At 41.0% G+C, this 17,567-nt stretch overlaps 1 protein-coding gene across 5 annotated transcripts in view; it reads left to right on the forward strand.

Annotated features, from left to right (window-relative positions):
* Positions 1 to 17,567, forward strand: part of kif13ba (kinesin family member 13Ba) — a 51,333-nt gene that overhangs the window by 18,468 nt on the left and 15,298 nt on the right. For all 5 annotated transcript variants that reach the window (XM_074665922.1, XM_074665921.1, XM_074665923.1 and 2 more), the window contains exons 4-24: positions 4,088 to 4,100; positions 4,803 to 4,863; positions 5,569 to 5,661; positions 6,375 to 6,555; positions 7,417 to 7,504; positions 7,673 to 7,807; positions 12,231 to 12,343; positions 12,736 to 12,847; positions 13,024 to 13,236; positions 13,322 to 13,432; positions 13,525 to 13,659; positions 13,987 to 14,117; positions 14,373 to 14,459; positions 14,554 to 14,741; positions 14,840 to 15,119; positions 15,222 to 15,384; positions 16,054 to 16,212; positions 16,342 to 16,491; positions 16,805 to 16,930; positions 17,110 to 17,283; positions 17,400 to 17,557. In XM_074665922.1, the coding sequence (XP_074522023.1) occupies positions 4,088 to 4,100; positions 4,803 to 4,863; positions 5,569 to 5,661; positions 6,375 to 6,555; positions 7,417 to 7,504; positions 7,673 to 7,807; positions 12,231 to 12,343; positions 12,736 to 12,847; positions 13,024 to 13,236; positions 13,322 to 13,432; positions 13,525 to 13,659; positions 13,987 to 14,117; positions 14,373 to 14,459; positions 14,554 to 14,741; positions 14,840 to 15,119; positions 15,222 to 15,384; positions 16,054 to 16,212; positions 16,342 to 16,491; positions 16,805 to 16,930; positions 17,110 to 17,283; positions 17,400 to 17,557 (2,871 nt within the window). The remainder of the gene's footprint in view (positions 1 to 4,087; positions 4,101 to 4,802; positions 4,864 to 5,568; positions 5,662 to 6,374; positions 6,556 to 7,416; positions 7,505 to 7,672; positions 7,808 to 12,230; positions 12,344 to 12,735; positions 12,848 to 13,023; positions 13,237 to 13,321; positions 13,433 to 13,524; positions 13,660 to 13,986; positions 14,118 to 14,372; positions 14,460 to 14,553; positions 14,742 to 14,839; positions 15,120 to 15,221; positions 15,385 to 16,053; positions 16,213 to 16,341; positions 16,492 to 16,804; positions 16,931 to 17,109; positions 17,284 to 17,399; positions 17,558 to 17,567) is intronic.

The raw sequence follows: 17,567 nt of genomic DNA on the forward strand, positions 1-17,567 counted from the left end.
TATACAGTTCCTGAATTGTTTGTAACATGTCCTTTTTTCCAGTCAATCCGTACTGTCTGTCAAACATTTTTAACATTTCTGTCTTTCAACCGTATTGAAGGGCTGCATTTCTTTGGCAAAGTAGCTGTCTTTGAGCGCCCACCATTTGGCACTTTTATTTCTATTTACTTTGCCGACCAAAAGCCTCAGTAAGAGCGGATTGTCAAAGAACAAGGCTCCGCTGCACCTTCCCTTCTTCTTCTTCTTCGTCGCCACTATTTTCAAACAAATGCGACATATCAGCCCGTTGGTGTTCATGAGCTCACATTTTGTTCATTCTGCTCAATCTTTAGTGCCATCACTCATATTAGCGTGTGTTTCCTCCTTACCCCTCGCTTCAGCTCTCTCCGTGTGTACACGTGAGCAGCCCTGTCACAAAATATGCCCAAGATCGCATTTTTGACAGATGCTCACTCCGCTATAAATCCGCTAAATCCGCTATAGAACCTATGCACCCGATGTTAGGAAAGATAGACGTAGTGAGCCATCTTCTCATTCAGCCTCTTTGGTCAAAAGAGAGGAGGAAAACAAACATGCATGCACCTGTCATTTTATTGAGGCTGGCAAACTGACCGAGGACGTTTTTATTTATCATTCGGTTAATCGATTTATTGATTATCGTGACAGGCCTACTCAGTGTTGATACCGTCACCTCAATTTTTAACAACATGCTATAGCAAGAATTGTGCCGAATTCCACAGTGAAACATATGTCAACCCTCCATACCATCATCTCTCTGTGATAGACGTCCCGTTGACTCTGCACAAACACCCGTACTGTATCCAGGAGGACCTAATTGTATCCTGGTTTGAAGAGCCACTGGAATCAATAAGCCTTCAGACATGAATTACTCGGCATGCTTTTACTGTCTGAATGCAGCACGTCAGCAGAGGAACGTCTGTGAAATATGAAGTGTTGCAGATTGGACTGTATGCTGGCTGCTCTGTGGTTTTGGCGGCCTATGAAGAATGTGCATGGGTAAAAGGAACCAGGTGTGTGAGTGTCTCTGTCTGGATGTGTGTGTGTTCTTTTTATCATGCTTATTCTTAAACATGTGAAATGAGCGTGGTGGTGGATATTGCTAATGACTGCAGCTGAGAGTCTGCATGAGGAAAGACGTGAGTTTGTGTTGGTGTATACACCTCCTCTGGGCATATAATAGGACTTGACACGTCTCTCCAACTTACAGCTGCCTCACCCCCATGGGTGGGGTCAGCTCTGCATGTTTGAGTAGGAAGACAAGGAAGGGTCACCTTTAGTGAGGAAATAACAGACGTACAGTTTTGAAACACCCAAAAGGAGATGGTTTCATGACTCAGAGGGTTTTAGGAGAGCACTGCTGATTTTGTTGAGATAATGGGATGAACAGGCCTGCTTGTAATTCTGGTTCTCCTCCCTCAGGGAATGCCAGTCCTAATGTTGCCATGTTGCACTAAAGCTTATTTAATTGAAGTGCCCACCAAATGGCAGCGTTCATGCCCTAAAGCCATTCCATAACTGGGACACTGCATGGAAATTAGAGCCACTGGAAATTAACATTTTAACAAAGCACCCACAGAAACCATCTTCAGTTTATTGTCAGGAGGAGTTAAATGAAGGTCTCTATGGTTTAATAATCTCCTCTTTAGTGTGTTGACTGACTGTAATCACAGTAACAATATCACTGTCGACTAAAACTGGTGTTTCTCATCCTTTTCTGTCAGTTACCTCTTTACAATACTTGAGAATATTCAATATTTATTATTGTGTTGTGAGTGGCGCCCATTTTTTGTAATAATCTATCTATATATGACTGTATGACTTTATTTGATTTCATTCACACTAATGTTGGCACTGCTTCTTATCTAATGACTTTTACATGCAGACTGAAAGAAGAAAGTTTCAGATCATATCAGCATCACATGTTCTTTTAGCTACAGATTTAAGCATAGATTGAATCTGATCATGTGGAAATGCAGAAATGCGTGCTGCAGAAGTCAGTCAGCATATTTTCACTCAGCAAGTCCGTATACACAGTTCAACTTTACTGTTTGCTGGGGGCCTGGTGGTTTGGGTCATGCTCCAAGGGGTTTCCCTCGCGCAGGTGGCCTGGGTTCAGATTCAGCCTGTGGCCTCTTTCCTGCATGTCACACTGTTCCCCAAAGACCAAAAAATAACTTAAGAAAAAAGGAAAAAAAAAAACCTTTACTGTTTTCTAACAGTATATTATGTTTGACTGAGGCCAAGTTACCCACAAGTTCCTCCTTTCTGTACCCAGCTTCATCCCTGCTGGAACACTTGAGCTGATTCATGTCTTGCAAAAAAAGAAGACATTGATTGAAACCTGAACCCGGACAGTGAATAAATACACTGATATTAATTACACCCTTGCTGCACAATTAAATTCTTTTTTTTTTTAGGTTTAAAGGGGACATATCATGCTGATCCGTGATTTAATACTTACATATAAAATAATAAAATTGAAAACAAGACCTTTCACCCCCTGAATTTTCAAAAAATGAGATATTGTATTTTTTCTGATATCCTATAACGAGATTTGATGCCTCTGAAAATAGGTCATTGACATTTGGCGTGTGAGATTTCGACCTTTGTGACGACACGAGGATCCTTTCTTTTTATTGGAGTAATCTGATAAAGCAGCTCCTCCTCTGTGATGTCAGTGAGTCACACAACCGCCACAGAGGGATACACCCACCAAGAGCCGAGTATAAACGTATAAACTATACATGTTACAGTAGCGGTTTGACCCACCACACTAAAGCGTCCTGAGATGATCTGTGTCAAGGTGGATTTTCTTCCTCCTGAGCTGCAGAACCGTCCGGGTCTGACTCGAGGTCCAATACAAAAGGGCGTATCCTACACTCTGCCATTTTATTAGTGCTATCAATGCCTTACGGTGAAGTTTTGGCAAACGGCAAACTCGCTCGGGCTGCTCCATTCAATGTGGGGATTTTGTAAATACTGCCATGCTGCAAAAACCGCCCCCTGGCTCTACCCCCTCCACCCCACTGATAGAACTGACCAATCAGAGCACAAAGGGCTGTGACGTTATGAGGTTACTGGAGGTCATTCTCAAAATGGAGCGTTTCAACGAGATCTTCAGAATGGCCTAAACTGAGGATATTGAGAACGCTATTGTGGGGCAATGAAGGAACTAAATGACTTGTACTGAGGGCAGAAATGCTTTACAGGCATCTGAGTCTGGCATAGTGAAAAGGAGAAACAAGCATGATATGTCCACTTTAAAAACATTCATTTTAGTCAAAAAGCAGTCTTGCAGGCCTTTGAAAGCAAACTGTATGATGTGTCCAAATAAAAGGCAAAGCCTTGAACTGTTTGACCCATAATTACGCATCAATACTAACAGAGAATTCACTGAGAAAACACAAAGTGCAGCCAGCAGGACAGGCCTATTAGCTCACTGCCCAGAAATGACAGAAACGTGCACATTTGCTTCATTTTCTGCAGATACTGAAACCAATATTCCCCCCCTTATTGTTAAATGTCAGTTTTTTTAACTGGATGAGTTTTGTTCCCCACACGTCCCCATCAATTTCTGAGAATGACCTCAACCCAGTAACCCCTCTACACAGCCACACTCTGCTTCAGCCCTCTGCCAACTTTAGCCCCAACCCCCCTCCATCACTCTGACACACAGACACACACAATGGAAAGACTTTTCTACCTCCTCAGGCCCTCAGATATGAATGTATTGTCTTCACATACCCTTACCACATCCCCGGGGAAGCCAGTTTGAAATGTGACTAACAAGCTGTGAACAAGACACACAGACAAGGGAGATGACAAATTAAAGGTGCCACTGAGTGATGTGTGAAAACACAAACGGTCTAAAGCCGGGCCACAGACTTCCCTTTTTTTCTGCTTATGTCCCTATGTCTGTCATTATTTACCTGTTTGTGTTTTGCCATAATGAGATACTTCACATTCAAATGTGCTGCAGACACTGTGTCCTTAACATGTGCATTAACAGTCATCTTCATATCTCTTCACATGCTGCTCTGAACCTTGACCATCCCAATATCATCAGGAATCAGTCCAAGGTAATAACACACACACACACACACACACACACACACACACACACATATACACACACACACACACACACACACACACACACACACACACACACACACACACACACACACACACACACACACACACACACACACACACACACACACACAAACATTCACAGACAAGTTTGACACTGAGCTAATTCCATGCTTGTGAATCATCTGTGTGTTACACAAAGAAGCTGCTGTATTTCTTTGACTCAGTTCAAGAGCTATGTGCGACTACTCAAAGTCATGTTAAACAGATTGTGCTCGAGAAGTTGTTTCATTAATTTACCGTAAAATATTAAGCGTTACTTGTTGCTAGAAAACACTTTACTTACTCATGTGAGTCACTTTACAGTGAATGAGTTTTTCCTACTGGAAACTCTCTACTGTCATTGTAAAGAAGTCCAATTGAATAAAGGGGAAAGAGGAACACATGACACTGAAGTATAATGTGAATAACACTTGATTCCAGTGACAAAACGCAAGAATAATTTTTAGATAATAGATACTGCTACTGTAGAATTTTTGTGCTGTTTTTCTTTGAAATGATGACAATTTAAAGCTCAAGTTTGTCACTCAGAGTTCTTACCTAAATGAAAGATGGTAACATTTCTGCGTTGCAGCTGGTTCACACAGGTAGATTTTTTTGTCTCTCATACTGCTGCTCTGCGATTCCAGGTCTTTGCCTATGACTACTGTTTTTGGTCCATGGATGAAACGGACAAGGAGAAATTTGCAGGTAAGATCATCATAAAATGAGTTCAAATTATTTATGGTTTTAGTAATAGTTACTTACTGATTGAGTTTTAAGGCAAGGCAAGGCAAGTTTATTTCTATAGCACATTTCAGCATGGCAATTCAAAGTGCTTTACAGGCAGAACAAATTATAGAAAACAATTAAAATTCAATTAAAAAGGAGATTAATTAAAAAGATACAATAAAACAAAACAGCAACAAAAAACAAACAAACAAAAATTAAAATAGATTTTAGAACAGATTTCAAGATAAAATTTGCAGTGCAGAATTAAAGACACAATATTAAAATGAATTGTTAAAATGCTCTAATAAAAGGCAGCTGTAAAAAGGTGGGTCTTCAACCTGGATTTAAATGAGCTAAAAGTTTCAGCAGACCTGATATTTTCTGGCAGCTTGTTCCAGATATTTGGAGCATAGAAGCTGAATGCTGCCTCTCGATGTTTGGTTCTGACTCTGGGGACTGAAAGCAGACCTGATCCAGAAGACTTAAGTGGTCTTGGTGGTTCATACGGGATCAGAAGATCATTGATGTATTTTCGCTCTAGTCCATTCAGAGCTTTGTGAACCAACAGGAGTGTTTTTTAACTCTATCCTCTGACAAACAGACAAAACTGACAAAAACACCTCTTTAAAACAGCAAACAGCTTAATAAAATTTAAATGCTGTGTGTGTATGTTTGTGTGTTCAGGTCAAGAGGTGGTCTTCCAGTGCCTTGGGGAAAGTCTTCTTCACAATGCCTTCCAGGGCTACAATGCCTGTATATTTGCATATGGACAAACAGGTAATGTCCCTTCACAGGATCTGTATCAAAGAAATGTTTTTTTTTCTAACTGCCAGTTTCACAGAACTGTGGTTGTGAAAGTGATGTGTGAAAACCTTTTTGGTCTAGTCAGTGCCCTAAAGCTTTATTGAACCATTAAGAGAGGAGTGTCAGTGTGGGTGTGTGTTGGCAGGGCTACCTCTCCTTTCTCTCCTCCCTCTTTAACACTGGAAATACAAACTAGACAATTCATACCTTGAAGGCATGGTATTTCTTCTCAGTGTGCTGAAACAGAAACACAAGAAAAGAATGATGTAAAGAGTGTACTCTGGTTAAATGTCACTGTGACGAGCACAGTGAAAAGGATCTCTCTCTTCTTACACATCATTTCAATCCCACGGGTCATTCAGGAAACATGTCAGAGCTGGTTTAACTGTCGAGTTTCTTCACAAAAGCCATACAAAATGTGTCTGAATAAAAAGTCAACTTTCATTATTTTTTTAACTAGAAAGCGTTCAAGTCATGCAAAATATTAATTGGGTGTTTCCACAACATGACTGGTGTGAATCATAGACTTCTGTTGAAATAAGTGTAAACTATGGGATGATGTTGTAGATGAGATTTCTTTTAACTGACAGCGGGGAAATATGATTGTTACTTGTGTTACTTGCAGGCTGAGTGTGGAATTCAGCCTTTTTCGCTCAAGTTGACATTGTCCCTGTGTGTTGTTTCAGGTTCAGGAAAGTCGTACACCATGATGGGTTCAGTGGACCAGCCTGGTCTGATTCCACGGCTGTGCAGTGCTTTGTTTGAACGGACTCAGAAAGAAGAGCGGGAAGAGGAGTGCTTCACAGTTGAGGTGTCCTATATGGAGATCTACAATGAGAAGGTCCGAGATCTGTTGGATCCCAAAGGGTATGACCTCAGCCCTCTTTTCATAAAAGATCACTTTTGCCTACTCTGCAGGTCTTCAAGTGTCTGGTTAGTTAACCAGAAACAGAATTAATTAAAGAAATGTTTATTTTGTTAAATGTTAAATTAAAAAGAAAACACATTTTCAGATTTTTAAAAATATGTTGAATGAAGAAGCAAGAATGTGAATTCTAGTGTGAAGACTTTGCATAAAGTGTTGATATAGAGTCACTGGAGGTTTTCATAAACAAGTGCGGACTATAAAGACTCTGATCTGCAGGGGGAGAAGTCACAAAAGTTATGGGCTCAACTTTTAATGCTTGTAAAATGTTTTTTGTTTTTTTGGCCTACGGTAAAGTAGACTTAAGAGACAAACAAACAGTGTTTGAAGTAATTTTGTGCTTTATCCACAAGTTAAAGCTGGTCAAACAGAGAAAGTGTCTGATAGATTCTGGTGACTCCAGCTGCTGTTGGTCAGTAGATAAAAAGATCTTTCCTAAAGTCACTGATGGAGTCCAGTTCATGTCCAGCAGGTCAGCAGTAAATCAGGAGCCCAGGCCTGCGTCTGCTGCCCCAGACACCATAACCTCTGACCTCTTCTCACTTTCTGACCTTTGACCTCCGTAAAAGGGGCCAAAGAGAAGCAGACCATCTGACAGCCATATGGGCTTCACTTAGCTGCTTAGAATGATGAAGTTCTTTGACCTGGAGAAAGTTTGAATCAGGGTCAGAGAGTCAAGGGCCCACAAAGTCTCTAAGAAATGTGACAGCGGACAGACCCGTCTGATCCTACACTGACACCACCAACAGTGACCATGTTTTTGTCTTCTTTTTTTTTTGAGCTTGTGTTTCTTCTCTGTGCAGGGGGAGACAAGCTCTGAGGGTGAGGGAACATAAAGTTTTGGGTCCCTACGTGGATGGCCTGTCTCGACTAGCTGTGACCAGCTACAAGGTAAACGTTGTTTTTAATAATATAAAGCTCTGGTTTTATGTTACCAAAAAAACTGGAAACTTCACTTAATAAAGAATTATGCACAATCTTATCGCATCGAAGTATTCTTTGCATTAAAGGGCAGATATTATTATTCCTTTATTAATCTGTTGTTTTGATTTCTGACAGGACATCGAGTCTCTAATGTCAGAGGGGAATAAGTCTCGGACTGTTGCAGCAACCAACATGAATGAGGAGAGCAGCCGATCACACGCCGTCTTCAACATCATCCTCACACACACACTTAAAGACTTACAGTCTGGGGTAAGACACAACACAGATTTCGGTGAAGCACAGTTTAAGATTTTAATTTCTAAGTTATGTGAAAATAAAATGTTAGAGAATTAGTGGAGACAGCAGATGAAGAAAAGATGCAGATGGCTGTAGATGTGTGGTCCTCTAAACTGAACCTGTCAACCGTCAAGTCCAGTAGATAATTAGTGTCCACCTCTATGAAAGGGGATGGTGCCAAAGAGGCTGCTGGGAGCGGAGCCAGGTCCCAGCAGCCTTTCTGGCATACTATTTTAGAGCAGAAGTTATTTGGCATTTGGAACGAGTCAATCCTCTTTTAATTGTGTCCCATTCAGCTCTCGTGCACGTCGGAGTTGTCTGAGTCTCCTCACCAGTAAATATCTGGTCTCCCTCACAATGTGGTATCATAATACTATTTCTATCCACACATTTGATTCTGTAACAAAACGGAAGTGTCTGTGTTGTTGTTCGTGCATGACTAAGCACACGCTGTCTGCCAATTTTTGGATTGATCAGTTGCCGGGTGAAAAGTTGGGAACAAAATGTGATGATGTCAGCTCAGCGGTCTGACCCGACACTCCAAGGAAAGAGCTCATTCTCCCTCCTTTGCTGACCCACTTAGTCTCTCCTGCTCCTTGCTCTTGTTTCCTGACAAACTAACCATCAGTGAATCTTGTTAATAATTCACAGGCATGACTTTCAGTTTGTCAGCTGATACAGCGTGCTCTGTTTTCAAGACACACCCACAATCAGTCACCAGACTGGTCAGTCAGTCAGTAGGTCCACCAAGCACACAGCACAGACGGTTGAGTCGATGAGTGAATCACTCAGCTGACATGTTCACAATCTGGATGAGTCAATTCTTTCTTTTATAAATTTGTCACTCCTCGTTTGATTAACAAATTGAATTGAACTGAAAAGTTAACATGACCCTACGCTCTGACAGGACACTCCTCTTTGACAACTGCAAGCCTTACAAGACCAGGTCGCTGCTACTGTCCAGTGAGGCACTGTGCTTTTTAAATTTAAATTTAAATAAATTTTAAGTCGTAAGATAAATGATTAAAAGAAGTTGTTGTTTTTTTTAAGGAGAGAAAAAAAAGCTAAAAAAAAAAAAAAAAAGCAAGAATAAGATAAGGAAAAAACAAGTTTAAATTGAAATAGGAAAGTTTTAAATATATGTACATAAAGGCTACAGTGCAGTATAGGGTGATAGAAATAAACATTAGGGGATTTTATTATTGATTAGTTGAGACAGTTGTTGTTTGATCCATGGTTCAGTATATGTTGCCTTGTGGAGCTAGGAAGTCATTAGTTTAGCTTATTCTGTTTGAAAGGGTGTAGGAAGAAAAAAAGAAGACGAAAAAGAAAGAGTTTGGTAAAAATCAAATAAGTTTTTCCAAAGAAATTTCAATGTTGCTTTTTGGACATTAAGTGTCAGTCATCTTAAGAGAAACAGCTCTGTCAGAGTAGTGGGTGATGAAATTATTTTCTCCTGACTTAAAATGGTTAAAAACTAATTGTTACAGCCTTTAAATGTTGAACCCTTACTTCACTTTTTGTTCCCTTCCTAACATTTGTGTTGTTTGACAGCATTGATTACCTTTTTTTTCTGACAATAGTCGGACAGACAGTAGGTAAAAGCTTCAGAGCTCATCTGTGCCCCCTAATGGCTCAGGTGGTGCTGTTTGAAGAGGAACAGTGTTGAATCTGTTTAAGAAGCCAACATTACACCCAGTGAAGTCACCCAGAGCTGGATGAGTCATTCTGACACTCCCAGGGCTCATTGCAGGATTTCCTCTGATTAACATGCACATGCTCTGCTCTGACATGTCAAACTGTCACAAAACTCAAAGTTCAGTCTGATGGACTTCAGCCCTTTGTTGTAACTCTGTTGTTTGCAAAATTTGTTCCCTGCTTTTCTAAACTCAGTCCAGCTATTACAAGTGAACTGGTTAAGTCTTGTGCAGAGTTGAAACAGAAAAACCAACAGGGATTAATTTTTACCTCTTCTATTTTCCTCCTAATCTCTACTTGATTATTCACTATTTGGTGTGGCCCTGGAGTCTACAAAGTTACTGTCCCTGGTATTAAATGTAAAGATAATGATACTGTGGCTGGTATTGTTCCTTGCATACGTTACACATAGATAAAAGTCAAACTGAAAATGAAAGAACAAAGGGTAGACTAGTTTGTTTGAAACTTCAACTTTATTGGTTTTAATTTAGAAAAGAGCATTTCAAAATGAATAAAAAATGTACACAAGTGCTTCTTTAGATAACTACAAATGTTCCAAATCCTTATTTCAACTTGTACATTTACACTTATGTACAAACAGATAAAAAAAACACAACACAAATCAGTGGGACACTTTTTTTTTTCACTCGTGTGCATCTATATGCATTAAGCAGCTCAGAAAGTCACTTTCAGCAAAGAGTGTTGGCGAGCAGTCTTATAGGTGTCCTGTTTGTTTGTTTTCTTGAGGAATTCTGTATTTTGAATCCTAAAAATATGAGTGAGTCTTTCTATATTGTATATTTTCTCAGCAATGTCCAGCCAGTACCTTAAAGCAAAAGGGTTCCTCTTGGCACCAAGTTGTAGTTATTGTTTTCTAGGTAACCACAATCAGAATGTTAAACAAATAACTGTCTTTACTTTGAAGAATGTCTCGTTTTAAAGGGTTGTTTGATTTGTCCTTTAAGTCTGATGTGACTGGGTAATAGGAGCAGGCACTGTGTCAGATTTCAGTCATTGATCTTTTCAATCAGGAGCTCTAATTCTTCATTTTTATTCTTCAGCTCACAGTCTCCCCACTCTCTATCAGCTCTTCAGGCCCTATTATTAGAAAAGCTTTAATTTATTTTTAGGTCGTACTTGCTCAGTGTTTGCTCAGTATGATAAAGATCTCCTGTTTGTTTATAAATTGATTTAGTCTGGGGACTTTTGGAAAAATGGTCTTGGGGCTGTTGTGCATCAGAGGAGCTGAGGTTGATTTTATCAGTAAGTTTGGTCTTTTGGGTTTAAGGTTTTCAGTTTTTCCCCTAAAGATCTTATTTTGATGTTAGATATAAGGTCGAGATCAAGACGTTTAGGAAGAAATTTATAAAGACAATTTCCCAACACAGTAACACCCTTCTTTGCAGAAAGCTTTAAGGAGACAGGATTCATTATCTTTATACAACACCAAAATCTAGAGTTTCAGAAAAGCAGCGACAGGTTATAATGTCAAATCCATGTGTTGTCAAACAGTTATATTTTAACACTGAAGTTGTTGACCTAACTTGGGTTGAATGGTCACAGCATCTAAAAGAGAGTAGGAGAAGTGTAGAATGTGGACTGATTCATGGAGGCCTTCATGTTTAGAATAAATAAGGAGAAGGGTAATAACACAGGAGCTAGGCAGTGTCAGGCACCTCGTTGTTTGTCCTGCGTTTCCAGGGAACTGTTGGAGTCTAATTAGAAAAACACATAATGGATGGAGCTTTTACAGCATATGTGTTATAGCCACAATATCCCACTGATGGTCTATTGGATTGTCTGTTTGACACAAACAAGGGACGTCAGCTAGGTGCTGCAGGAGAGGATCAGGTGTTACATTCAGCCACCTCAATGATAGACCTGTTAAGATAGGTAGTAGCAAAGTGAACCAATTGACAAAAGACTGAAAATGAGAAAACATTATAATTTACCATTGCAAACACAGCGGAAAGGAGTTCCTCTCATAAGGAACTGGAAATCCAGCTGGGACTGTTTTTTGACCTGGTTGATGTGAGTTGCCTTCTCGCTGACTCTTGAGCCAAAGACCCTTTAACCCCCAGTCTGAGGACAGTAGGGGAGAGAACAAAAGCTCTTTGCATTTTGCAGTGTAATAAAAAGCCCATGTCATGAAACTTTATGATGCATTTTGTTTCAAGACAAACAGAAAATTCCCAGTCATAGTGGCATTTACAACAGCCCTTATTGCCTTTATTGCTGTGGTCTGTGCATGCCATGTGTCGGTTTAAAGTTTGTTGATGTAATTCCACCTGGACCATATAACTACATTAAATGCGCCCAGTTAAAACTAGATTTAAAGCAGAAAACATGTAGAAAAATAAATAATCTGGGGCCCTGGATCTTAACAGTAAACTCTGTTGGTGTTTTAAAGGGAGGTTCTTCTGCTTCTGAAAGGTGTTTACACTGTAGGTATCATTATCTTAACACTTTAATTTATTAAACTAGCCTAAATATTTTGTGAACTGCTTGCGTTTTTTTATTTTGTCTTATCAGCTTTTTGTTGTGTTCCACTTGTCGTGAGATCAAACACTTCAGGTTTGCATGAAGGTGCTGCACAAATAAAATCGTTCCTACTTTTCGGATGAAAAATATCAAAGTTGTTTAAAGGAGATACATGGTGAAACTATAAAAAGACTTTTTAATCTTCCTTTCTCTGCAGACAAGTGGGGAGAAGGTGAGTCGGTTGAGTCTGGTGGACCTGGCTGGAAGTGAGCGTGCCGCAAAAACTGGAGCAGCAGGAGAGCGGCTCAAGGAGGGAAGCAACATCAACAAGTATGGATGAGCAGTTCATCACACGTGCCAGTAACACACTGACACCCAAAACTACGTTTGTGTGTTTCCTAAACTCAAAAAAATATATATTTTCCTTTTTTGTCTGATTGTTAATTAAACTACTTCTATTTAATCTATTAATTATTTTTTCCTGTACTCTACAGACTAACCTTTGCCATTTTCAAGAAAACATTTAAATATGAAACCATATTTATACCATATACTTAAAGCACTGCATTACTACAAATGTGTGTCTGAGAAAAAAAACAGCTTCTAAAGAAATAATCATTTTAGCACGACAAAAACAAACACTTAAAGGAGTTAAAACGTGGTGATACCAACCTAAAAGCAGACAAATGAACTGAAGTGGAAACCCCTCTGTGTGCTTTCAGGTCACTCACTACACTGGGGCTGGTGATCTCAGCGCTAGCTGAACAGGGGACAGCGAAGAACAAAAATAAATTTGTTCCTTACAGAGACTCTGTTCTGACATGGCTACTAAAGGTACATATATATATATATATATATATATATATCAATCATATACATACATATTTTCCTTTCTATAGTCATTGCATACTTTTTATTTTCATGAGGCAATCATTGATCTCACCTCTTTTCTCTCTCCGTGCTTTTTTCTTTCTTCCTGCATTCCTTCTCGACGTGTTACCTCTCTCCAGGACTGTCTTGGTGGCAACAGTCGCACAGCAATGGTTGCAACTGTCAGTCCAGCAGCTGACAACTATGATGAGACACTATCCACGCTTCGCTATGCAGATAGAGCAAAGAACATTGTTAACCACGCAGTCGTTAATGAAGACCCCAATGCCCGCATCATCAGGGAGCTCAGGGAGGAGGTGGAAAAACTGCGAGTACAACTGACCCAAGCAGAGGTGAGATATCATTTTAAACATTATAGCTAACGTTTGGAAATCTCTACTTTCACTAAACTCTGATTGGCTGTTTGTACTCTTTCAGTCTTTGAAGGCTCCTGACCTGAAAGACCGCTTGGAGGAATCAGAAAAGTTGATTCAAGAGATGACTGTCACCTGGGAGGAGAAGCTGCGCAAAACTGAGGAGATTGCACAAGTAAGACAAACTATTGTCCCCACTATTATTTTATATATCATGCTTTATATTGTACTGAAAGTGTGTGTACTCTGTATCCTCTGTGTTTGCAGGAGCGTCAGAAGCAGTTAGAGAGCCTGGGTATTTCTCTCCAGTCTTCAGGGATTAAAGTCGGAGATGACAAATGTTTTCTTGTCAACCTGAATGCTGATCCTGCCCTCAATGAACTGCTAGTGTACTACCTAAAGGTATACACTCACACATACACACATGTACACACTTACTCAGAGCATCACTTCGAGTTGAGTTTAAAGAGTGTTTGATAAAATTATCTTTCCATATGTCCTGTTAAAATCATGCATCAACTCAGGAGGGAATATTTATTGTATATCGGAAAAACAGATGAGGGTCATTAGAGAGTAAAACAAAGTTTATGCCTGTTGTAATTCCTTTTCTAAAAAAGCTTAAACACTAAATAATTGTAAGGTCCCGCTTCTGTTGACATCACTCAATCACAGTTTCCTGTCTGTCAAACTCTCAGCTGTTTGGTGATATCTTGGCTTTTAATGCTACAGGAACACACAAAGGTGGGCTCAGCAGACTCTCAGGACATCCAGCTGTGTGGGATGGGTATTCAGGCAGAGCACTGTGTCATCGACATAACAACCGATGCTGCCGTCATTTTGACCCCATACAGAAATGCTCGGTAGGTACACGGAAAAAAATTGACTCTAGGAAAAAAAGTAATACAAAAAAAATAAATGTTGGCTTTTCATCTTTTCAGTACAGTCACAAACCCCACCAATGTGGCAACACATTTCTTTTAGATTTTCATTAATCTCCCAAAACCCACAGAGTTGATTCATGCAGTGTTCATCTTCAGAGTTTAAACTGTGATTTTCTTTTTTAACCTGAGATGTTGCACCATGCATTGAAAACCATTTTCCTCATTGTGTTACAGGAACTGTGTCAATGGTTCTCCAGTTACCAGTGCCCTTCAGCTTCATCATGGTGACAGAATCCTCTGGGGAAACAACCACTTCTTTAGGTAGATTTACACACATTAATTAAGCTTATTTATGGCATGCTAAGTAAGACAGCGCCAAAAGTTTATAGTCATTAACGAAACATTATACCTGCAGAATCAATCTGCCTAAACGGCGCAAAGGAGCTGAAGATGAAGAGGGTGAGGGGGGTGTGATGAAGAACAGCGGCAGCAGTGAGCAGCTGGATGCAGACGGTGACACAGCCAGCGAAGTGTCCAGTGAAGTCAGCTTCTCCTATGAGTTTGCCCAAACAGAGGTCATGATGAAGGCCCTCGGTAGTAATGGTAAGAAATGAATGTAGGGTGAAGGATCTGTATCGTGAATTTACAGCACATCACTTAGTTTGACTAAACTAACTTTTGGGCTTTTCCTGTCCTGACAGACCCCATGCAGGCTGTCCTCCAGTCTTTGGAGAGACAGCATGAGGAGGAGAAGCGCTCTGCTCTGGAGAGACAGAGACAAATGTACGAACAGGAACTCCAGCAGCTCCGCAAGAAACTGAACCCCGACCGCCTGTCCTCCGGCAGCACTGGAGGAACAACGACTGGCCAGCAAGCTCAAGGACAGCAGTCTCACTACCGCAGCCTGGAGAGACTCAGCATGGGAGGGATGAGCCATTCAACCAGCGCCCAGAGCAGACTCAGGCAGTGGAATGAGGACAGGTGAGAGTGCCTGTGTGTGTACCTAGATGAATAATTCATCACCAAATAGTACTGCAAAACTAATTACCTTCTCCATTTTTACCTGCTCCTCTTCTACATCAGGGAGGCAGTGCTGGTGAGGAGTCTGCGGCGGCTGAGGGAGCAGATAGTGAGGGCTAACCTCCTGGTGCAGGAAGCCTGTTTCATTAGTGAAGAGCTGGAGAGGCACACAGAGTACAGAGTCACTCTGCAGATCCCGTCAGACAACCTCAATGCAAACCGCAAGGTCTCTCATTCACTCACTTACGATGGCTCACATTTTCCATGTTTCTACTTTTACGGCTTAAATACACCGGATGCATCTGCAGTGCATCTCCATTTCGTTACAACAAACAGATCAAATAGGTTTCATTCTAATGAATGTGTCAACTTACATAGGATCCGTTCTGTGGAAGTGCGGCTGCGTGGCTGGTTATGTTGCAGGTAATACGCAGCCATCCTATTTTGGACGGACGTAGAGCTGTGACTCATAACTTCAGTGTAGGAAAGATTGAGTGGGACAGGAAGTCGTGAACGGAAACGACCTAAAAACACCCAGTGACTTTCAAACTAAAACAGACCATGTCAAAATCAGTTTGTGTTTAGCTTGACTATGATGATGAACGGGCATAATGAGCAGAACCAGACCAGGAGCCAACAGGTTTGAGGTTTTACAGCCCAACATGAACAAAGAGCGACTTATTAAAGGAGAGGGAAGCGCAGGAACTCCTCGGTCTGTGACTCCAGCTGTCTGTCAGTCATGCAGCTTGTCGGACTGAACAGACAGCCAGTATAAGTTGACAAACACAGTCAAGATGCAGGGCAATGGAGTCGCACTGCAGACGTATCTGGTGTATTTCGGGCATTATCATGGCGTTCTCTGAATTCACCTTTGTGCCCTCCTTCTTGTGTAAAGAGGGACGCAGTGCTCAGTGAACCAGCAATTCAGGTTCGACGCCGCTGTCGAGGCAAGCAGATATGGAGTCTGGAGAAGATGGAGAACCGTCTGGTCGACATGAGAGAGCTGTACCAGGAGTGGCAGGAGTACAACCACAACAACCAAGACGACAACCCTGTGAGTTTAGTGACAGAGAAGCTACAAGAGTTCTGACACTAATCTTGCTCAGTCATCAAGACAATGCACTCAGTGTGGAATAAGACAGGGTTTTTTTATACTCTTGTGTTTTGTTTTCACCTTGGCTAGATGATGCGCTCATATTTCCGGCGAGCAGACCCGTTCTTTGACGAACAGGAGAACCACAGTCTGATCGGTGTTGCCAATGTCTTCCTCTCCTGTCTCTTTTATGATGTCAAGCTGCAGTATGCCGTTCCCATCATCAACCAGAAGGGGGAGGTGGGTAGTTTCAGGCTTGATGTTGACTGATTCCTGTACCTCTCTTTCAAAGCTTTTCAGTCTACTTCCAGAGCAAAAATGTGATTTCTGCATCTCTGATATTTTCTCCATGAAGCTTTTATGCTGGTTTTTACATGTGTGTTTTTACCTTTTCAGTGACTGTCAGTATTTTTTTTTCTTTAGAGTTTTTCATTATTGATTGCCAGCTAATGAGCCTCAACGGGTGTGACAGCAATTGTGGGGTATCCTGACACAGACTGACATACATTTTGTTGACACTGTTGAAGTAAAGGTGTTTCTCTCTGGTTCTCAGGTGGCTGGACGTCTACATGTGGAGGTGGTGAGGGTTGGAGGGGCGTTGGAGGACAACATGGCTGGAGGAGATGAATCTGATAACAACCAAGACAACGAAATCCAGGACCGCAAACTAGTCTGCATGGTAAGACGTGCAGATTTGGAGGAGTACAGAGTCTCCCTGACCTTACCGTATTCAAATTTAGGTTGTTCTCAAAGTTCAATGTTTTTATTTTACTTGGAGCAGGGTCTGTTGCTTGGTGTGTCCTAAAGAAGCAATACACTCAGATGTTTTGATAAATTCGATCTGTGTTTCCTCTACAGATTAAGATCTTACAAGCCACAGGTCTTCCTCAGTACCTGTCCAACTTCGTCTTCTGTCAGTACGCATTCTGGGATCAACCTGAGCCCATCATCGTGGCTCCTGAGGTTGATCCGTCATCCTCATCTCCTAGTTCCAAGGACCCACACTGCATGGTGGTGTTTGACAGCTGCAAGGTAAAAGAGACAGACAACAAATCAAACATACCTCTTTCGTGAACTGTGTTGGCTTTTGTTTCACACTTGGATATATATAGAGAATATTTGAAACTAGTCTTTCTCTTGCCCTGTAGGAGCTGGCAGTGTCTGTTACAGAAGACTTTATTGAATACCTGACTGAAGGGGCAGTTGCCATCGAGGTATTTGGACACAGACAGGCTGATGCAGGAAGAAACCCTGCCCTCTGGGACCTCAGCATCATCCAAGCCAAGACACGCACACTAAGAGACAGGTAGGCACAA

The sequence above is a fragment of the Halichoeres trimaculatus genome, unplaced genomic scaffold (genome assembly GCF_033239565.1).
Source record: "Halichoeres trimaculatus isolate MK-OKI-2021-1 unplaced genomic scaffold, fHalTri1.1 fHalTri1_scaffold_3, whole genome shotgun sequence".
Classification (NCBI taxonomy): Eukaryota; Metazoa; Chordata; class Actinopteri; order Labriformes; family Labridae; genus Halichoeres; species Halichoeres trimaculatus.